The 23,648-nt window shown below is 44.3% G+C and overlaps 1 protein-coding gene across 3 annotated transcripts in view; it reads left to right on the top strand.

Moving 5' to 3' along the window:
* rftn2 (raftlin family member 2) overlaps positions 1-23,648 on the top strand; it is a 112,669-nt gene that overhangs the window by 30,566 nt on the left and 58,455 nt on the right. For 2 of the 3 annotated variants that reach the window (XM_068034602.1, XM_068034601.1), the window contains 4 exons: positions 1,215-1,398; positions 18,782-18,893; positions 19,922-20,273; positions 22,119-22,322. In XM_068034602.1, the coding sequence (XP_067890703.1) occupies positions 1,331-1,398; positions 18,782-18,893; positions 19,922-20,273; positions 22,119-22,322 (736 nt within the window). In that variant the 5' untranslated portion in view covers positions 1,215-1,330. Of the gene's footprint in view, positions 1-435; positions 557-1,214; positions 1,399-18,781; positions 18,894-19,921; positions 20,274-22,118; positions 22,323-23,648 lie in introns of all 3 variants that reach the window. The other variant, XM_068034599.1, reaches the window with a different exon arrangement.

Genomic DNA, 23,648 nt, shown 5'->3' with positions numbered 1-23,648 from the left:
AAATATTTTTAATTTCTATCATGCAGGCCATGAATGAGACACATTAATTTCGCTACATGAGCAATGATTTTAAACTGTTACTGGCGTAAAGAAAGAACCTGTTTTTTAAAAAAAACAGACCCTTGACTGGAAAGACATTTGCATAGTAACAGACAGTACTTGGAAAGGACAAAGGGGCCACTCCTTGCTCCAGTTTAATCCACAATGGAATTTTGATTACCAGACGTTGAAGGTGGAGAAGCTAGCATTCCAGGTTAATTGCTAAAATGGCTGAATACATAAAGAGACATGGTCAGACCAGTTTAGTCACATGACTAACTGGCTGTTGGAGTTTTTTGAATTTGAACTTGCCACAGAGTTTTAAAACTCAGAAAGCTGTTTGCTCCGGGACTGAAAAGACCTTTCTCCTGTCTGCTCTCATCTTGCTCTCACCAGCTTCGGAAACCATTGAAGACATATGAACCCCAAGAGAGAAAAGTCTCCTACAGTGAACAAGGTTTAAGAAGAATGCTCGGCCCCAACGAAAAGCAAGATCTACCTACAAGCAAGGACTACAGTGAGCTCGAAGCACAGTAACAAAAACCCCTCTTCAGAGATTGCCTCAAACCTTACTTTATTTTTCTTTTGCTCTTTTCTGTCTCTGTTTGCATGTGCACATCGTGTATGTATGCTTGCGTGGGGCGCGCGGTATGTATCCGTAGGCATTAACCGAATTAGAGATTAAGTTTAAGTTTTAATAAATTTCACTTTCCTCTTTAAACCTAAGAAAGCCTGTTGTGCTCATTTCTTTGCCTTATAATTGGAAAGCAGTGAACAAGAATTCACCAAGGGGGAGCTCAAAACACCAATGTGTTTAAAAACAAAACCCTGTTACAATAAGACCAGGTGAAGGCTAAAAGGGACCCCTAGACACCTTTCTCACCTGGTTGTAACAATATCACTGCTACATACAATATTCTGTTCATCACAAGCTCACCAACCACTTAATTTATGTTTAAGAATTCTTTTAGAATTGTCTTTTGCATGCACTGTGTCCTGTAACAGGAACTTCATGGTGACATGATTGTCATCGTATTATGAATGAGTGAGGAAGCATGCTTCTCCCATATGGAAAGGAACAGTCCACATGTTTCATATTATTGGAATTAGGATGCAAGCAGAATCCAAACTTTAATGATTGCTCACTTTTCTGTCTTTTGTTCCTACCATTATAGGTTCATCAAATCCAGATGTTATCAAGATCTCCTCTCTCTTGGATCTTAATTCTAAATTGGAAGGGTACTACAGGAAAGGATATGTTGTTGCCACCATCCACCCTACAATTCTTCCTATGGGGCAAAGGAAACGATCGCCACTGAGTTACATCTATAGAGTTATATTAACTAAAATGAGATCAGGGTAACTTAAATTCATAGCTTTAATATCTTGTTTTTTTATAAGTGTAAGAGTTCTATATCAAAAATGAATGACTTAATTTGAAATTTAAAGATTCCAAAATGCAAATGCTTCATGTTAGATGGTTGTAATAATTGTCACATTTTGTTTGAAGTGCTATTATTATAGTGCAGCTAAGAAATAAGGTTTTATGTTGTACTTGCGGTAGAAATCTAATTCTACGTCCATTGGGACAACATTGAGGACATTTTAACAATTTGATTCCAGCGATTATTAGAATTTAATTGCAGTTAATGGTTTCTTTTAAAACTTAAGTTTGCCGGTTGCATGTATAGTGTATTTTTTAAAGATTTGTTTTACAGTATACTCTCCTTGATCATTCAATTGGATGAAGATTGTTTTATAATTTATGTCATGATAAATTTCTTTAAAAGTTAATTGGTCAGAACATCTTTATACTATGTGTATTCCCTTAGTAATAGAACAAATATGTCCTTACTTTTAATTAAGTTTGGGTTTAATAGGACATTATATACCTACTTGTACTGAAAATATTGGGCACAGCAAATCTGCCTATATATTTATTTACTAGCTGATGATCCTTGGTGTTGCGCACAGGAAATCAATACTAAGTGTCGTCTTCAGGTGAAGCGGGTTTCACGGGCAAGGCATAATTGGACTACCGTCTGCAGATGTAATTAATTCCCAATTCCAAAATTATACATTATGTCCTTTGTTTGACATTTCCATTACTAATTCTTAAGTGCAAATTTATGTCAATGTAAATTTATCACACAGTAATTACTGCCTCCTGCCAGTGATGGCATTGCATCCTCTCACCACCATCCATCCCTACACTTCACCCATCTCCTTCATTTCTGATCTTCTGCCTTGTCACTTATTCCTAAATCTCTTTTCCCCCATCCACTTTTCTGTTCTCCCACAATCTCTGTACTCCTCCTTCCCCTTACCCTGACTTCTCTTTATCCTGCTCTCTCCTACCAATCTCCTTTCCTGTCTCCCTAAGACCTTAATCACACTTCTTCCCTCTGTCAGCCTTCTCACACTTGATAAGCTTGGTGGAAGCAGGATACAAAATTGTGTGAGTGGCCTGGAGGGGTCAGTAGTTTGAGGTGGATGAAGATACAGATGGAGCAGGAAGTCATCTGAGCAGTGTGGGACAAACACAGGATGGCTGTGTTGGGAGTATGGGGGAGACAGGATCACCCTGGCTACATGAATTAGCTCTGTAAATGCTTTCCTGGTGAAGAGAGGGGCCAAAAAGGTAGTCACATCTGAGGTTGGAGTTTGTGGAGTAGGGCACCAAACAAGAATTTTGCCATCTGCTAAACAGTACAGAAAAGGCTGAAGCAGCCCGAGAGAGAATTACGAGGCTGGATTAAAACATGTGAGGGGCAGAAAGCTAGACAGAAGAAAAAATAAATTAATATACAAAGCAAGAAGAAAAATTGTTAAACTTAGAAGTATAAAACTGATTTATCTGACACGAAAAGTCACTTTCTTTCTCCAAAGGTGCTGCTTGGCTGAATAAATGTTTCCACAGTTTTCTGTTATTGTTTCAGATTTCCAGTATCCACAGTATGTTGCTTTTGTTTTTGTGTAAACAGGAAGTGCTCATGGACATATGATTTTAATCTATCATAGCTAGACATTAAAAGTTCTCCATCTGCACATACTTCTGGTTGATTAACCCTTTTTACTCCCTTTAGCTGTCATATATTTTGTCACAGTCACACTTGTGTGATGCTATTTCCATTGTGCTGTCCATCACATTTTCTGTTATTTTTCAATTAATGTACTTATCTCAAGTGCTGCAATACTTGGTCTGCAAACTAGATGGCACTGCTGTCTACTTAGCTTTGATACCTCTAAGTGCCTAACCTTGGTGGCAGTGTTTCAGGACATTCATGCCTTCCAGATACACTTTTTAAAATGTATCATTTTTTAAAAGACTAGGTTTCATTTAAATTTAACTACACATGTTTTAATTTTTTCTGCATCTTTCTTCCACTCCTGCCACCATCCACTTTTCCTACTTGCCTGTTCTTGGTCACCACCCACCATTATAGCCTACTCCCACCACAAGTCATATCCCTACACCTCCTCAGTTGCTCCTATCTTTGGGCTTCAGGATTTGTAGTTGTGATTCCGGCCCTGCACCAACCTTCCACCCATTCTGTCCCCATGCCAGTCCCTACCCCAGTCCCATTGCAATCCTCTTCATTGTTCTCCCAGCTTAGTGGAACTTATCTTCAAAATGGTTGTAAAGCTACAGTTTATTTAAAACACTAAGGAAACCAGCTGGAGGGAGACATTAGGAGATGGGGATACAGATGTAAAGAAAAGGGATGGGGTAAGAAGGGGCGATCATAGGGGCTGCAGAGGAAAGGGAGGGTGAGAGAGTGTGTAGGTGATGTAAGTGTCATTAGAAGGAGCACTTCGAAGATCTCCTCAATCGCAACTCAGTCCTGGATGCGAGTGCCCTCGACCACATTCCACAGCATGCTACCAACCACGACCTCAGCACAACCCCAGACCGACATGAGATTGAAAAGGCCATCCGACAGCTAAAAGAACAAGACCACCGGCATAGACAGAAATCCCGCCGAAATTCTAAAATACGGTGGAGAGGCACTCTTGACACAAATACATGGTCTCTTCTCCCTCATCTGGAAGGAGGAGAGCATGCTGGGGAATCTCCGAGACACCGTAATTGTGACCATCTTCAAAAAAGGCGACAAGACCAGCTGTGGTAACTACAGAGGGATATCCCTGCTGTCTGCCACAGGGAAGGTCATTCCCTGTCCTTCTCAACTGCCTCCTCCCCATGGCTGAAGAGCTCCGACCGGAATCACAATGTGGTTCCATCCATCAAGAGGAACAATGAACATGATCTTCACAGCAAGACAACTTCAAGAAAAAGGTAGGGAGCAGCAGCAACCTTTATACATGGTCTTCTTTGACATCCTTTGACTCTTATCAACCAGGAGGGATTATGGAACATCCTCCTCAAAGTTGGCTGCCCAGAGAAATTTGTCACCATCCTCCGCCTACTGCATGACGACATGCAAGTTGTAATCCTTGCTGACGGATCTGCCACTGACCCAATCCGAGTACAAACTGGGGTCAAGCAAGGCTGTGTCATCGCACCAATGCTCTTTTCCATCTTCCTCGCTGCAACACTCCACCTCATCTACTTGAAGCTCCCTGCGGGAGTGGATCTACTCTACAGGACAAGTAGGAAACTATTTAACCTACGTCGCCTCCAGTCCAGAACCAAGGTCACTCCAACCTCTGTCATCGAGCTGCATTATGCTGGCAACGCTTGTGTATGCGCACACTCAGAGGCCGAGCTTCAAATCCTCGTTGATGCATTCACAGAGGCGTATGAAAGAATGGGCCTTAAGCTAAACATCCGAAAGACTAAGGTCCTCCACCAGCCTGCTCCCGACTATCAAGATCCACAGCGAACCACTGGACAATGTGGATCACTTCTCATACTTTGGAAGCCTCCTCTCAGCAAGGGCAGACGTCGACGATGAAACTCAGCATCGCCTCCAGTGTGCCAGCGCAGCCCTCGGTCATCTGAGGAAAAAGGTGTCTGACAACAAAGACCTTAAACCTGGCACCAAGCTCATGGTCTACAGGGCCGCAGTGTTACTTGCCCTCCTGTATGCATCAAAAACATGGACACTGTACAGCAGACATCTCAAAGCCCTGGAGAGATATCACCAGCAGTGCCTCCGCAAGATCCTGCAAATTCAGTGACAGGACAGGCGCTCCAATATCAGTGTCCTCTCTCAGGCCAACATCCCCAGTATCGAGACGCTGGTCATGGCTAGTCAGTTACTTTGGGTGGGCCACATTGTCTGCATGCCTGACACAAGACTCCCAAAACAAACCTTCTACTCCAAGCTCCGTCACGGCAAGAGGCTACCAGGGGGGCAGAGGAAACGTGACAAGGATGTCCTTAAAGCCTCCTTGAAAAAATGTGACATCTCCACTGATTCGTGGGAATCTCTTGCCCAAGACTGCCCAAAACAGAGAAGAAGCATCTGCAAAGGTGCCAACCAGTTCGAACAACGTCAACATGCTCAGGCAGTGAACAAGTGCAAACAGCGGAAGGAGCGTTTGGAAATTCGAGCATCCCATTCACTCACCTCACCAAACACCACCTGCCCAACCTGTGGCAGAGTGTGCAGATCCAGAATTGGACTTTTCAGTCACCTAAGCACCCACAACCCTGGAGTGGAAGAAAGTCATCCTCGTTCCCGTGGGACTGCCTAAGAGAAAAGAGGTGATGTGAATGAAGGTGAAGAAGGAACCTTTTTTTAAACATATGTGACGAGGGTTTCCATTTTTTTGTTAAAACTTGAGAATCTATATATTTTTAAACATGGAAAAGGATTTCATAGATGCTGGAATCTTGAAGCCAAACAAGATTTTTTTAAAAGGGAGGTCAACAGAAGTTGACACATGTTTTTACTGGAAGGCACATGATTTCAAGTAAACATAGCAGGGGTTGTGTTTTGATTTTATCAGCTGTTTTCTTATTGACAAGTCACGATTTATGGTGTCCTAGGACTTGCCTCTGGAAACGTTTTTGTTTCATTTTGAACTGTTAAGAAAAGCTAGCTGGTTTGGCTAAAAGCAAGGAGTTGGCGTTTGATTATTGACCTGCCAGGAGAACCGAAGATCGAGCCCATCTTTCTCTCTTGAAAAGCAAATCCTGCATCAAGTTGTGCTGTTGCCTCCTGTATTTGAATAAATCCTGAATGTTTGCAGAAACCTTGCATCTTTGAAAAAATTTGCATCGAATGTGTGAGAATTGAAACCGTTGTTGCTGCAGACCTGATGTGAGACCTATGTGAAGCATTCTATAGCTACATTTTTGGAAAGCCTACCCAGACTGTTATTCAACATTGCCTGAAAAGAACTGTCCTAGGACGATTCCTAGTGGCAGCCATCTATTCGCCTTTGGGACACCTCGCCAGAATAAAGGACTTCCATACCTTCGTTTTTAAGCATACATGTTTTGTTTACTCCTTCTATTTCATTCTAACAGCTGTAAACTAAAATCCTTTTTTTTGTTCCCTGTTAACTGGTTGTGTATGTGAGTATGTGTGAGGGCTGGGATAAAATAAGGGGCTTTAATATTTCCATTTATGGATATGTTTTACTTCATTATTGGTTAAGTCTTGGTTTATAATCAGATAAATGAGTTGTTTATTGAATAAACCTGTTTGGTGTACTTTCTTTCTTTCTTTTGGGCCTCCTTATCTCGAGAGACAATGGATACGCGCCTGGAGGTGGTCAGTGGTTTGTGAAGCAGCGCCTGGAGTGGCTATAAAGGCCAATTCTGGAGTGACAGGCTCTTCCACAGGTGCTGCAGAGAAATTTGTTTGTTGGGGCTGTTGCACAGTTGGCTCTCCCCTTGCGCCTCTGTCTTTTTTCCTGCCAACTACTAAGTCTCTTCGACTCGCCACAATTTAGCCCTGTCTTTATGGCTGCCCGCCAGCTCTGGCGAATGCTGGCAACTGACTCCCACGACTTGTGATCAATGTCACAGGATTTCATGTCGCGTTTGCAGACGTCTTTATAACGGAGACATGGACGGCCGGTGGGTCTGATACCAGTGGCGAGCTCGCTGTACAATGTGTCTTTGGGGATCCTGCCATCTTCCATGCGGCTCACATGGCCAAGCCATCTCAAGCGCCGCTGACTCAGTAGTGTGTATAAGCTGGGGATGTTGGCCGCTTCAAGGACTTCTGTGTTGGAGATATAGTCCTGCCACCTGATGCCAAGTATTCTCCGAAGGCAGCGAAGATGGAATGAATTGAGACGTCGCTCTTGGCTGGCATACGTTGTCCAGGCCTCGCTGCCGTAGAGCAAGGTACTGAGGACACAGGCCTGATACACTCGGACTTTTGTGTTCCGTGTCAGTGCGCCATTTTCCCACACTCTCTTGGCCAGTCTGGACATAGCAGTGGAAGCCTTACCCATGCGCTTGTTGATTTCTGCATCTAGAGACAGGTTACTGGTGATAGTTGAGCCTATGTAGGTGAACTCTTGAACCACTTCCAGAGCGTGGTCGCCAATATTGATGGATGGAGCATTTCTGACATCCTGCCCCATGATGTTCGTTTTCTTGAGGCTGATGGTTAGGCCAAATTCATTGCAGGCAGACGCAAACCTGTCGATGAGACTCTGCAGGCATTCTTCAGTGTGAGATGTTAAAGCAGCATCGTCAGCAAAGAGGAGTTCTCTGATGAGGACTTTCCGTACTTTGGACTTCGCTCTTAGACGGGCAAGGTTGAACAACCTGCCCCCTGATCTTGTGTGGAGGAAAATTCCTTCTTCAGAGGATTTGAACGCATGTGAAAGCAGCAGGGAGAAGAAAATCCCAAAAAGTGTGGGTGCGAGAACACAGCCCTGTTTCACACCACTCAGGATAGGAAAGGGCTCTGATGAGGAGCCACCATGTTGAATTGTGCCTTTCATATTGTCATGGAATGAGGTGATGATACTTAGTAGCTTTGGTGGACATCCGATCTTTTCTAGTAGTCTGAAGAGACCACGTCTGCTGACGAGGTCAAAGGCTTTGGTGAGATCAATGAAAGCAATGTAGAGGGGCATCTGTTGTTCACGGCATTTCTCCTGTATCTGACGAAGGGAGAACAGCATGTCAATAGTCGATCTCTCTGCACGAAAGCCACACTGTGCCTCAGGGTAGACGCGCTCGGCCAGCTTCTGGAGCCTGTTCAGAGCGACTCGAGCAAAGACTTTCCCCACTATGCTGAGCAGGGAGATTCCACGGTAGTTGTTGCAGTCACCGCGGTCACCTTTGTTTTTATAGAGGGTGATGATGTTGGCATCGCGCATGTCCTGGGGTACTGCTCCCTCGTCCCAGCACAGGCATAGCAGTTCATGTAGTGCTGAGAGTATAGCAGGCTTGGCACTCTTGATTATTTCAGGGGTAATGCTGTCCTTCCCAGGGGCTTTTCCGCTGGCTAGGGAATCAATGGCATCACTGAGTTCCGATTTGGTTGGCTGTATGTCCAGCTCATCCATGACTGGTAGAGGCTGGGCTGCATTGAGGGCAGTCTCAGTGACAGCATTCTCCCTGGAGTACAGTTCTAGGTAGTGCTCAACCCAGCGGTCCATCTGTTTGCGTTGGTCAGTGATTATGTCCCCCGATTTAGATTTGAGGGGGGTGATCTTCTTGATGGTTGGCCCAAGAGCTCTCTTCATGCCATCATACATTCCTCTGATGTTTCCGGTGTCTGAGGCCAGCTGAATATGGCTGCATAGGTGTTGCCAGTAGTCGTTTGCGCAACGCCTAGCTGTTCTTTGTGCAGTACTTCTGGCTGCTTTAAGTGCTGCGGATGTTAAATCGCTGGGGGCTTTCTTGTAGTTCAAAAGTGCAATGCGCTTAGCGGCTATGACAGGTTCCAGCTCTTCATTATGAGATTGAAACCAGTCTGCATTTCTCTTCGCACTTTTGCCGTAGGTGGTCAAAGCTGACTCATAGATGGCGTCTCTGATGTGGGCCCACTTGGTCTCAGCATCCCCTGTGGGAGTGTTTTGAAGGGCTGTTACAAGTGAATTTAGAAATTTTTGTAACAGCTGTGGGTGAGAAATTCTGCTCGTGTTGATGCGCGGGTGGCCCTTCTGCTTGGAATGATGCAACTTCTTTGGTCTGAGTCTAACCTTGCTGCACACCAGGGAGTGGTCGGTGTCGCAGTCCGCACTGTGGAAGCTGCGTGTGATTTGAACACTGTTTAAGGCGGCTCGCCTTGTGACAATGAGGTCTAGCTGGTGCCAACGACGTGATCTTGGGTGCCTCCATGAAACCTGGTGACAGGGTTTAGTGTGAAAGAACGAGTTGGTGATGCAGAGGTTATGATAGGTACACAACTCAAGCAGTCTCTGCCCGTTCTCATTCATCCTTCCAACGCCATAGCGCCCAAGGCAGGAGGGCCATGAGTCATGGTCGGCCCCAACCCTGGCATTAAAGTCCCCCAGCAGGAATAGGTGTTCGGTGTTGGGGATGCTGCTAATGATGTTATGGAGTTGTTCATAGAACTGGTCTTTAGCTTCAGGTGCGGAACAGAGTGTTGGAGCATAGATGCTGAGTAGGTGTACTGGACCAGAGGTGGTGAGCAGTCGGATGGACAGTATGCGTTCCGAGCCATTTGAGGGAGGCTCTATCATGCTGAGCAAGGAGTTTCTGATGGCGAAGCCCACTCCATGCTGTCTTGGTTCTTCAGGATCCCTGCCCTGCCAGAAGAAGGTGTAGTCTTGCTCTGCTAGAGAGCCACTCGCGGGGAGGCGAGTCTCCTGAAGTGCTGCAATGTCCACATTGAGTCTACTGAGCTCGTTGTTAATGATGGCGGTCTTCCGAGAATCGTTGATTTGTGTAAGGTCTTCCGACAGGCCAGGACACATAGTTCTGACGTTCCAGCTTGCAAAGCGAAGGGCTGGTACCTTCTTTCCTTTTTTCATGTTGTTTGGTGCGGTGTATCAGTCCACCTTTCGGGCAATGACCCTGAGCTCCAAGCACCCATTGAAGCAGGCAGACTGTGGCGGGACAGAACCTTATTGACCGGGGGCTGCCCGGTTTGAGGCGGGCGGTAGCTGTCCAGTGAGGTGCAATGACCTCTCCCACCGACAAAGGCAACCCGTGGCGCCCAGTTTCTACGCCAATTTATCTGGACTTATAACCCGTAACTGCTGCCTTCCGTGTTGTTTCAGTCGCTGTGAGGCAACTATGGAGTGACCTCTCCATGGCGCATGCCTGGGCAAATTTATGGAGGTTGAGAGTTGCCCAGTCGTCAAAACCCCCCTCTCGGCCTTTCTGGTGGGGTCCAAAGGAGTGCAGGACACGACGTTTGGCACCAGTATGGCTGCAGGAACTGCCGGAAACATGCCAAAGGTGACACATGACCGCCTACGGGGTTCCGCTCCGGATTTTCTGTTAGGGTTTACTCCCTTAGCCTTGGTCTCTCCCGAGACGCCCACAAGGCAGTGGGGTTGTTGGGGCCCCTACACAGGTGTAGGATGGTGCCGGTGGGAGGAGGGGATGCAAGGGGGAGGGGTAGAGGGAGGGGGTGGGGGGGGGGTGCAGGGGAAGGGGGTGCGGGGTGAAGATGGTGCGGGGGGGGGGCGGGCTGGGACGGGGTTGTGAGGGGGTGAGCTGAGAGGGTGGAGCAGGGAAGGGGACGGGGGTGGGGGGGGGTGGAAGGGGGGTAAAGGGGGGGGGGAGGGGGGGTGGAATCTGGTGCAGGTAATAAGCCATTTCCTCAGTGCCCACCATCGACGTCCGGTGTGCTTTATTCTGGGAACAAATAGAGTATCTGATTGACTGTTTCGGTAAGTGGGAAAATTTAAATATATGTTGTGAGCTTTGGAGCAGTTGGGCTGAATTAAAGTGCACTCCTCTCACCTCAGTCGTAACATACAGTAAGCACTTAAAAAACAGCTTCTTAGCAGTACTGTCCAACAGAAACTGCTGACTAGCCATAGGTGTAGCTACAGTGACAGTATTTTAGCCACAAGCACCAATTTCAGGAGAAAACTCCCGACACCCAATACAGGAAATCGACTTTGCATGTACAATTACTCAGCAGACATCTACTATTTAGTACTACAGATAATCAAATGTTGGCACAGAATTTAATTTGGTGGGCTTAATTCCTCCAGTCGCTTTGCATTACAGAACAACCAGAACCGATTATAAAACATTGATGTTCTGGATTTTGCATTTGTAATGATGGCGAAAGGGCGGCACAGTGGTTAGCACTGCAGCCTCACAGCTCCAGTGACCTGGGTTCCATTCTGGGTACTGCCTGTGTGGAGTTTGCAAGTTCTCCCTGTGACCGTGTGGGTTTCTGCCGGGTGCTCCGGTTTCCTCCCACAGCCAAAGACTTGCAGGTTGATAGGTAAATTGGCCATTGTAAATTGCCCCCAGTGTAGGTAGGTGGTAGGAGAATTGAGGGAAGGTGGGGATGTGGTAGGGAACATGGGATTAATGTAGGATTAGTATAAATGGATGGTTGATGGTCGGCACAGACTTGGTGGGCCGAAGGGCCTGTTTCAGTGCTGTATCACTCTATGACTATGAAACTGATAGCAGCTTCTGGCATCTGTACATGCACAATTAAACGTGGCAATCTGGACAATGCTGTCAGTGATGCTCAGATTCTCCACAGGATGTGTTGTACAGTCTTTGCAAATATGAAATCCACACTAAATCATTGATTTGATGTGAACTTCAACTTTTTATGCAGTATTCTTGCTATAAAAACCACTAAAAATGTTAAGCTTTGTTGAATGAGGTGTAACTGAGTTTTCAACAGCACATTAAGTCATAATTGAACACCCTCACTGACCCTGAAAAACTAATTTTACAAGTGTGAAGTATCATTCCTTCATAATATATTTTTAAAATTGCATGTTTTTTTAAATCTTACAAATAATTTTTAATTTTATTTTTTAAAGTTCATTTAAGATATTTCAGCTTCTACCTTAACCCCATATGTATGTACCAATCTTTATTTTGCTGTCTGTAAAATGGTTAGAAAAATGAAACATAATCTGAGATTTTTGCTTCCTCTTTTACTGTCTGAGAATTCTTCAATCCGGTTGCCAGATCAGCCTCCTTGATTACTTCACTGCTGCTGGATGCCACAGATTCCTATAGTGGCGCCAGATTCAAAATTCTTTTTTATTCATTCATGGGACGTGGGCGTCGTTGGCTAGGCCAGCATTTATTGCCCATCCCTAATCACCCTTCAGAAGATGGTGGTGAGCTGGCTTCTTGAACCGCTGCAGTCCTGCAGTCCTGGATTAGTACCTGGGAGTATGATGTTATTGCTATTACTGAAACTTGGTTAAGGGAAGGGCATGATTGGCAACTAAATATCCCAGGATACCGATGCTTCAGGCGGGATAGAGAGGGAGGTAAAAGGGGTGGAGGAGTTGCATTACTGGTCAAAGAGGATATCACAGCTGTGCTGAAGGAAGGCACTATGGAGGACTCGAGCTGTGAGGCAATATGGGCAGAACTCAGAAATAGGAAGGGTGCGGTAACAATGTTGGGGCTGTACTACAGGCCTCCCAACAGCGAGCGTGAGATAGAGGTACAAATATGTAAACAGATTATGGAAAGCTGTAGGAGCAACAGGGTGGTGGTGATAGGAGATTTTAATTTTCCCAACATTGACTGGGATTCACTTAGTGTTAGAGGTCTAGATGAAGCTGAATTTGTAAGGAGCATCCAGGAGGGTTTTCTAGAGCAGTATGCAAATAGTCCAACTCGGGAAGGGGCCATACTGGACCTGGTGTTGGGGAATGAGCCGGGTCAGGTGGTTGACGTTTCAGTAGGGGACTACTTTGGAAATAGTGATCACAATTCCGTAAGTTTTAGAATACTCATGGACAAAGATGAGAGTGGTCCTAAAGGAAGAGTGCTAAATTGGGGCAAGGCCAACTATACCAAAATTCGGCAGGAGCTGGGGAATGTAGATTGGGAGCAGCTGTTTGAAGGTAAATCCACATGTGATATGTGGGAGGCATTTAAAGAGAGGTTGATTAGTGTGCAGGAGAGACATGTTCCTGTGAAAATGAGGGGTAGAAATAGCAAGATTAGGGAACCATGGATGACAGGTGAAATTGTGAGACTAGCTAAGAGGAAAAAGGAAGCATACATAAGGTCGAGGTGGCTGAAGAAAGACGAAGCTTTAAAAGAATATCAGGATTGTAGGCGCAATCTGAAACGAGGAATTATTAGGGCTAAAAGGGGTCATGAAATATCTTTAGCAAACAGGGTTAAGGAAAATCCCAAAGCCTTTTATTCATATATAAGGAGCAAGAGGGTAACTAGAGAAAGGATTGGCCCACTCAAGGACAAAGGAGGAAAGTTATGCGTGGAGTCAGAGAAAATGGGTGAGATTCTAAACGAGTACTTTGCATCGGTATTCACCGAGGAGAGGGACATGACGGATGTTGAGGTTAGGGACAGATGTTTGATTACTCTAGGTCAAGTCGGCATAAGGAGGGAGGAAGTGTTGGGTATTCTAAAAGGCATTAAGTTGGACAAGTCCCCAGGTCCGGATGGGATCTATCCCAGGTTACTGAGGGAAGAGAGAGAGGAAATAGCTGGGGCCTTAACAGATATCTTTGCAACATCCTTAAACACGGGTGAGGTCCCGGAGGACTGGAGAATTGCTAATGTTGTCCCCTTGTTTAAGAAGGGTAGCAGGGCAAATCCAGGTAATTATAGACCGGTGAGCCTGACGTCAGTGGTAGGGAAGCTGCTGGAGAAGATACTGAGGGATAGGATCTATTCCCATCTGGAAGAAAATGGGCTTATCAGTGATAGGCAACATGGTTTTGTGCAGGGAAGGTCATGTCTTACCAACTTAATAGAATTCTTTGAGGAAGTGACAAAGTTGATTGATGAGGGAAGGGCTCTAGATGTCGTATACATGGACTTCAGTAAGGCGTTTGATAAGGTTCCCCATGGTAGGCTGATGGAGAAAGTGAAGGCACATGGGGTCCAAGGTGTACTAGCTAGATGGATAAAGAACTGGCTGGGCAACAGGAGACAGAGAGTAGCAGTGGAAGGGAGTTTCTCAAAATGGAGACGTGTGACCAGTGGTGTTCCACAGGGATTCGTGCTGGGACCACTGTTGTTTGTGATATACATAAATGATTTGGAGGAAAGTATAGGAGGTCTGATTAGCAAGTTTGCAGACGACACTAAGATTGGTGGAGTAGCAGATAGTGAAGGGGACTGTCAGAGAATACAGCAGAATATAGATAGACTGGAGAGTTGGGCAGAGAAATGGCAGATGGAGTTCAATCAGGGCAAATGCGAGGTGATGCATTTTGGAAGATCCAATTCAAGAATGAACTATACAGTAAATGGAAAAGTCCTGGGGAAAATTGATGTGCAGAGAGATTTGGGTGTTCAGGTCCATTGTTCCCTGAAGGTGGCAACGCAGGTCAGTAGAGTGGTCAAGAAGGCATACGGCATGCTTTCCTTCATCGGACGGGGTATTGAGTACAAAAGTTGGCAGGTCATGTTACAGTTGTATAGGACTTTGGTTCGGCCACATTTGGAATACTGCGTGCAGTTCTGGTCGCCACATTACCAAAAGGATGTGGATGCTTTGGAGAGGGTGCAGAGGAGGTTCACCATGATGTTGCCTGGTATGGAGGGCGCTAGCTATGAAGAGAGGTTGAGTAGATTAGGATTATTTTCATTAGAAAGATGGAGGTTGAGGGGGGACCTGATTGAGGTGTACAAAATCATGAGAGGTATAGACAGGGTGGATAGCAAGAAGCTTTTTCCCCAGAGTGGGGGTTTCAATTACAAGGGGACATGAGTTCAAAGTGAAAGGGGAAAAGTTTAGGGGGGATATGCGTGGAATGTTCTTTACGCAGAAGGTGGTGGGTGCATGGAAGCATTGCCAGCGGAGGTGGTAGACGCGGGCGCGATAGCTTCTTTTAAGATGTATCTAGACAGATACATGAATGGGCAGGAAGTAAAGAGATACAGACCCTTAGATAATAGGCGACGGGTTTAGATAGAGGATTTGGATCGGCGTAGGCTTGGAGAGCCGAAGGGCCTGTTCCTGTGCTGTAATTTTCTTTGTTCTTTGTTCCATGTGAGGTAGGTACACCTACAGTGCGTTAGGAGGGGAATTCCAGGATTTTGACCAAGAGACAGTGAAGGAACGGCGATATAGTTCCAAGTCAGGATGGTGTGTGACTTGGAGGGGAAATTGCAGGTGGTGGTGTTCCCATGCATTTGCTGCCCTTGTCCTTCTAGTTGGTAGAGGTCGCGGGTTTGGAAAGTGCTGTCGAAGGAGCCTTGGTGCATTGCTGCAGTGCATCTTGTAGATGGTACACATTGCTGCCACTGTGCTTCGGTGGTGGAGGGAGTGAATGTTTGTGGATGGGATGCCAATCAAGCGGGCTGCTTTGTCCTGGATGATGTCAAGCTTCTTGAGCGTTGTTGGAGCTACACGCATCCAGGCCAGTGGAGGGTATACCGTCACACTCCTGACTTGTGCCTTGTAGATGGTGAACAGGCTTTGGGGAGTCAGGAGTTGAGTTACTCGCCGCAGGATTCCTAGCCTCTGACCTGCTCTTGTAGCCACAGTATTTATATGGCTACTCCAGTTCATTTTCTGGTCGATGGTAACCCCTAGGATGTTGATAGTGGGGGATTCAACAATCATAATGCCATTGAATGTCAAGGGGAGATGGTTAGATTCTCTCGTTGGAGATGGTCATTGCCTGGCATTTGTGTGGCGCGAATGTTACTTGCCACTTATCAGCCCAAGCCTGGATATTGTACAGCTCTTGCTGCATTTCTACACGGACTGTTTCAGTATCTGAGGAGTCGCGAATGGTGCTGAACATTGTGCAATCATCAGTGAACATCCCCACTTCTGGCCTTATGATTGAAGGAAGGTCATTGATGAAGCAGCTGATGATGGTTGGGCCTAGGACACTACCCTGAGGAACTCCTGCAGTGATGTCCTGGAGCTCAGATGATTGACTTCCAACAACCACAACCATCTTCCTTTGCGCTAGGTATGACTCCAACCAGCAGAGAGTTTTCCCCCTGATTCTCATTAACTTCAGATTTGCTAGGGCTCCTTGATGCCATAGGCAAACAATTGCTGCCTTGATGTCAAGGGCAGTCACTCTCACCTCACTTCTTGAATTCAGTTCGTTTGCCCATGTTTGAACCAAGGCTGTAATGAGGTCAGGAGCTGAGTGGCCCTGGCGTAACCCAAACTGAGCATCACTGAGCAGGTTATTGCTAAGCAAGTGCCGCTTGATAGCAATGTCGATGACACCTTCCTTCACTTTATTGCTGATTGAGAGTAGACTGATAGGGCGGTAAGTGGCTGGGTTGGACTTGTCCTGCTTTTTGTATACAGGACAAACCTGGGCAATTTTCCACATTGCTGGGTAGATAGATGCCAGTGTTGTAGCTGCACTGGAACAGCTTGGCTAGGGGCATGGCAAGTTCTGGAGCGCAGGTCTTCAGTAATATTGATGGAATATTGTCAGGTCCCGTAGCCTTTGCAGTATCTAGTGCCTTCAGTCATTTCTTGATATCACATAGAGTGAATCGAATTGGCTGAAGTCTGGCATCTGTGATGCTGGGGACTTCAGGAGGAGGCCAAGATGGATCATCCACTCAGCACTTCTGGCTGAAGATTGTTGCAAATCCTTCAGCCTTATCTTTCGCACTGATGTGCTGGGCTCCCCCATCATTGAGGATAGGGATATTAAACAACAGTTAGTCGTTTAATTGCCCACCACCGTTCACGGCTGGATCTGGCAGGACTTTCAGAGCTTAGATCTGATCCGTTGATTATGGGATCGCTTAGCTCTGGCTATCGCATGCTGCTTACGCAGTTTGGCATGCAAGTAGTCCTGTGTGGTAGCTTCATCAGGTTGACACCTCATTTTGAAGTATGTCTGGTGCTGCTCCTGGCATGCCCTCCTGCACTCTTCATTGAACCAGGGTTGGTTTCCTGACTTGGTGGTAATCGTAGAGTGGGGAATATGCCAGGCCATGAGGTTACAGATTGCAGTTGAGTACAATTCTGCTGCTGCTGATGGCCCACAGCGCCTCATGGATGCTAGATCTGTTCGAAATCTGCCCCATTTAGTATGGTGGTAGTGCCACACAACACGATGGAGGGTATCCTCAATGTGAAGGCGGGACTTCGTCCCCACAAGGACTGTGCGGTGGTCACTCCTACCAATACTGTCATGGACAGATGCATCTGCAGCAGGCAGATTGGTGAGGACGAGGTCAAGTATATTTTTCCCTCTTGTTGGTTCCCTCACCACCTGCCGCATATCCAGTCTAGCAGCTATATCCTTTAGGACTCGGCCAGCTGGGTCAGTAGTGGTGCTACTGAGCCACTCTTGGTGATGAACATTGAAATTCCCCACCCAGAGTACATACTGCCCCCTTGCCACCTTCAGTGCTTCCTCCAAGAGGTGATCAACATGGAGGAGTACTGATTCATCAGCTGAGGGAGGGCAGTAGGTGGTAATCAGCAGGAGGTTTGCTTGCCCATGTTTGACCTGATGCCATGAGACTTGTTGAGGGCTCCCAGGGCAACTCCCTCCTGACTGTATACCACTGTGCCGCCACCTCTGCTGGGTCAGTCCCGGCGGTGGGACAGGAATTACCCGGAGATGGTGATGGCAGTGTCTGGGAGATTGTAAGGTATAATTCTGTGAGTATGACTATGTCAGGCTGTTGCTTGACTAGTCTGTGGGACAACTCTCCTAACTTTGGCACAAGCTCCCAGATGTTAGTAAAGAGGACATTGCAGGGTCGACAAGGCTGGGTTTGCCGTTGTCGTTTCCGGTGCCTAGGTCGATGCCGGGTGGTCCGTCCGGTTTCATTCTGTTCTATTGACTTCGTAGCGGTGAGATATAACTGAGTGGCTTGCTCGGCCATTTCAGAGGGCATTTAAGAGTCAGCCACATTGTTGTGGGTCTGGAGTCACATGTAGGCCAGATCAGGTAAGGACAGCAGATTTCCTTCCCTAAAGGACATTAGTGAACCAGATGGTTTTTACAACAATCGACAATGGTTTCATGGCCATCATTAGACTTGCTTTTAATTCCAGATTTGTTAACTGAATTCAAATTCCACATTCTACTGTGGTGGGATTCGAATCCATGTCCCTCGAGAAATACTCTGGGTTACTAGTCCAGTGACAATACCACTACACCACTGCCACCGTCATGTTGGATAGAGGAAATTGACTCTCTGGAGTCCGCTCAATATATGTGAGCTGCTTTTTTCAAAGTCAGCAGCAAGCACTGCCCTTCATCACTGACCGCAAAATCCAGGCCATATATTTGTAATCCCATAGACATTTCCACCAACTAGGATTGCAGCAGCCCACTGCTGGAGTTATGGAAAGAGACTGATAGAATTTCAGCTCCCTAACCTTATTCTCTTAATTCCTCTTAAGTGTTTAATTTTATAACAGTGGAGCTTTAAGGCTGAAGAGTCTATAGGTGAATTAGGAAAAATAAAACTATTTGACTATAGAGAAAAGCAAATTGATCTGATCCAAAACTTTAAAAGAATTAGCTGAAAATGTTCTTTCTTTCACTTCATGGTACAATGACTTTTACTAAACAGAAACTAACTCAGACTGTGGGATATTTTATGGTTACATCAATTCTAATGTGAACAGCCAGCATTTAGTTATTTCCTCTAAATATCCACAGAAAATCTTATTCCTTATAAAGCTAAAAGTATTATTACTCTTATATAGTTTCTGTTTATTTTACTTCAATACAGTGTAAAGAAATCAGAACAAGAAGAACAAAGACACTGCAAGCTAGTTGTTGAAGAATGGTCTGTAAACAATCAAGCACTCTCCAGTGATGATGTGAAGGGATTGTTAGACAAGGTACTCTCTCATAATGCTCGCTTAGTGAGGCCTGTTGAATCATTATCGGAGTCGATAATGAGTCCATGGAGTTCATGAGTAAAGGCAAACAATGAACACTGTATCAGTGAATCAGGCCATCGAGGAGCACCTGTGTATATACTGCGTGTGTGTATACAATTGATCAATTTTGAGTCTGATTAGTGAGATAATTTTTGCTTGTTCTGTGGAACTTTAACGTTTCAGCCTTCATGTTTGCAATGTAGTCGCTCTTGCATATTATGGTGTGTGAGGAATAATCTACTGCATACATATCAGTAATGACTAATGGCTAGACAAACATATTTTTCACAGTTGCATCCAGAAAAGATCTATTTCACTTAGTTGAACTAAATGACAGTATTTCCTAATTTGTTTGGGAGGCAGTGTGTTGGTGCAGACGTAGGAGGTCATAAATTTAGTATATGTGATCAGGTATACCAGAATTAAGCATTCTAAAATGCACACAAAATTCTGATGGAAGTGAACGCTGGCACCCTGTCCTCCACCACCCTGCCACCCCTTCCTTCCCCACCCACCCCCCTCTACCCCCCGCCCCCACCACCCTGTCTATTCCTTGCCCACTCTGCCCATCCCTCAGGGCATGAGAGAGCCACAGCAGATAAGGCTGCACCAAAGGAAAAGGAAAACCAAGAATTACCCTTCTACCAGAATCTACAGACTACGCTGTTCCCTCCAGGATGTATCAGAAGAGGTCTTCTTAAACAGGCAATGATTCAGTAAGGAGCCATAGAAGGAGCTAAGCCATCTTCTTGGAGATGTACTTGACACAATGACCCTAGGGCACTGTACAATGAGTGCGCCACATGACAATGGGGCCCTTTCCTGAAATTCCCTGTTTCAGAGTGACCTGTGATTTCTGCCCATTACCCTCTTCAGAGAACCACAACCTGCTGCATATTGCTGCCCAACAATTTTTAAAAATAAGAGAAAATGTGTGTTTTGAAATTGACAAATACAACTTTTAATTCTGTGTTGTTGAATTTTAGGTGAATGATTCAGCCAAGAAAGGAATGAAGTTCATCGGATTTTTAAATCAACTCAGTTCCCAGTCAAAGGACTGCAATGGTACAAAATTATCAAGAGAACTAGACGTAGATTTGGAACAGGGTGTCTACTTTAAATTGCCAGATCAAATAAAGCATAATACTGATGATAACTATATAAAATGCAGTGAGGGGACTTTGACCAAAAGGCCTGTGGAATTTGCAGTGGAAGGAGAACATTGGTGCAATAAAATCACTGTTTTAGAGAATGCAAAAGCTCCAGAGGAAGATCTTTTGCATAGGAGAGAAAAAGGAATTGGAAAAGAAAGCTGCCTTTCTGTTCAACCAAAGGAAGGTTTGTCTTATTTATTTTTTTTAAAATCACTTTCCTTCATAAGTGTCAATGTTCTGGTTAAAAGTGGTATTTATTTGCAAGTTACATATTCATGTGGTCAGATACTGAAATATAGGAAATCCTAAATTTACTCCAGTTTCTTTATAATGAAACATCTTCTATGCTGCATGTCCATCAACAATATGAAATAGAACATGAAAGAACTACTCTCAATCCAGAGTCCTATAAAAGTGACATGAGCCACCCTTGTTAAGTGGAAGCAGAGCAATAACAAACTGTTTTTAATTTTGGGCACATGTGTACCGCAGGCTAGATTATAGTGCAGTTTGAGTTGTATCTGATCCTGTGGAGAATCCTCCCAGACCCAGACGGCACTAAAATCTATGAGGATGGAAAATTGACTTATATTTCAAAGATTTGAATTATATTTTATGAGTAAGAACATTTGTTACAGCAGCCATAAAATACTGTCTCAGCAAGGAAGGAGTGTTGAGAAATTATGACTATAAACTAAACTTTTAAAAACATCACGTGCCCCTTAAAAATAAGCAACTTTACTTAATTCTTATTTTTATTTTTAATTCTTATTTTAAGATACAGCACTGAAACAGGCCCTTCGGCCCACCGAGTCTGTGCCAACCAACAACCACCCATTTATACTAATCCTACATTAACTCCATATTCTCTACCACATCCCCACCATTCTCCTACCACCTACCTACACTAGGGGCAATTTACAATGGCCATCTTACAAGTATCATTTGTGTCCATCTTGCACCGTAACAGAATCCACTCCAATTTTCTAACCAATGGAAGATATTATTACTATAGAAATATTACTATGGACAGTACAACATGCCAATAAGAACACTTGTTTCACAAGGTCACACACTCAAGTACTTGAGCTTCCTGACATTTGACTGCACCAATTAGTGCCTGAGATGAGTTTGCTTTATTGTCAACCAGGCTTCCAGATGAAGCACCTTACAGTGAAGGAGCATTCTCCCCAGGTTCAGATGCACCTTAGACGTCACTTAGAAACAACCAACTGACAACTGACTCATGTTCTCTATTGACTGAACTGATGAAGAAGGGTAGCAATGTGCTTTGGAGCACCGATATCTTCGATCTGGTGGAACCCATGTTCAGTATCCCATGCTGGTGAATTACTGATCAATGGAAGTGTAAAACATTGTTGATCAGAGGCCAATGGGGAAGAATGGAGAGTCATTACCAATTTGCTGTTATATTTTACCTTTTGGTTCAGCTCAGAATGGCATAGGGAGTAGTTCGGAAGTTGGTCATCTGCCTGTATTCTCAGGCTTTAGAAAATTCACAGCAAGGGAACTGAGATTTTTAGCCTCACCAAAGTTATAAAAAGAAACAGAAGTAAGAAGCTTGGGGAAACAATACATTATTGGTCTCTGCACATCCACTTCCAATTCTGAAAAAAATCTTTAAAAGGGGTAAGTTTAGCTTAACCCATCCAGTGGGAAATTGATGGGATTGGATCAGCTGCCCATTTTACAGCCCTCTCCCAAACCGACGGGATTGGATCAGCCGCCCATTTTACAACCCTCTCCCACACTGATGGGGTCACCTGTTTTAAACCCCTGGCCCCCACTGATGGGAATGGATCAGTTGCCCTTTCTAACGTAAAGCACAAAGTCGGATTGTAAAGCAGGCGGTAAACCAATGCCATCAGTTTCTCAGTGGGTGAGTTAAGTCAAAGTTACCTACTCTATGACTAAATTACCTTTTGAATTGTGGTGCTGTTTATTTGCTATATTCATTTTTTATTCTACTTTTTCCAGTATTCTGACAGTATATAAATTGTCATTCTAGATTTAAAACTGTTCGCAGTTTTCAATGTTTCTGATGAAGACGTCAGTGGATGGTCCTACCATGAAGGCAATATATCTCTCAGAGTAACAAGGAAGGGCCGTACCATCTGTACCCTAGAAGCAGATTGGTTGGAAATCACAACATCTTATTATAAAAGTGGAATGTCATTGGTTGATTCATTCATAGCCTGGGAAACAATGAAGGGTAAATATATATTTTATCAAAATTTACAGCAGTACTGTGAAATCTATGATGTGTACAATACTTTTATTAGTTTGAGGGTAATTGTCTAAGAGTTACTGCATTAGGAAACTGCTTTTAAAATATTCTGCTATTGAAGAAGATAAATGTGTATGTGCGTATGGGGTGACAATTGATTTAATGTAAAGTAGCACCCCCTGGCTAAATTGAAAGATTAATACCTTGTAGGATCCTGTGAACAGGCAAAGGATCAAAGTTGTAAAATGATCGAATGTGATCTCTTGCAATAAAAGAACTGGGCAGATGTTAGAAAGTGTTTCAGTGATGCCCAGAAAAAGCCCACACAACAGGTCACCAAGCTGATGGAGCGACGAGCAGTGGAGCATCCATTCAAAGACCACTGAAACTGTTTAGATGAGTTTCAAACATGTTTTCTGTGCACCATTGAGAAGGAATTGAAGGCAATGATACGTATTGGACCATTAGTGATTCTGGTAAGTGCCCTCAGGTATATTTTTAAATATAACAATTTATAAATCACATTTCTTAGCACAATGTATCAAATTTACTTTTTTTTTCTCATTTTATCTCTACATAATATTGACAGACCATTGTTCATATTGTGGGGAATTTTAGGATACTGTGCCTTTCAGACTTTGGTGCTTTGCATATACATAGTTTTCTCTAATTCTCAATGCACACGAGTCCTCATATTGGTATTGTAACTTTTGATTTTTTTCAATTGTTCCCAGCATCAGTTTATTTTGTAACTAGCACTACTTCACTGTCTTGTCTATATAATAATAGTTACTGAATTTCAAAAGTACTCCATTGGTTGTGCAGTACTTTGGGATATTCTGAAGGTATGATAAGGCAGTATACAAATGCAAGTTCCCTTTCAGAATTCAATTTTTTATCCTTAAATCATGTTGATTTTGTAAAGGTTTGACAAAATGTCTGTAATTTTTTTCTTCAAAGTTTGTTTATTCCTACTAGTTCTCACTTTTTTGCACATAGTAAATAGGAACATAGAAACAGGAGTAGGCCAGTTAGCCCCTCGAGCCTGTTCTGCCATTCAATGAGATCATGGCTGATCTGCAACCTAACTCTATAAACCTGCGTTTGCTCCATATCCCTTAATATCTTTGGTTAACAAAAATTTATCAATCTCAGATTTAAATCAACAATTAATCTAACATCAATTGCTGTTTGCAGAAGTGAGTTCTAAAGTTCTTCCATTCTTTTAGTGTAGAAATGTTTCCTAATTTCACTCCTGAAAGGTCTGGCTGTAATTTTTAGACTATGTCCCCTAGTCCTAGACAGCCCACC

Source organism: Heterodontus francisci, chromosome 7 (assembly GCF_036365525.1).
Source record: "Heterodontus francisci isolate sHetFra1 chromosome 7, sHetFra1.hap1, whole genome shotgun sequence".
In the NCBI taxonomy this organism is placed as follows: domain Eukaryota; kingdom Metazoa; phylum Chordata; class Chondrichthyes; order Heterodontiformes; family Heterodontidae; genus Heterodontus; species Heterodontus francisci.
This window is presented reverse-complemented; position numbering and strand designations above follow the sequence as displayed.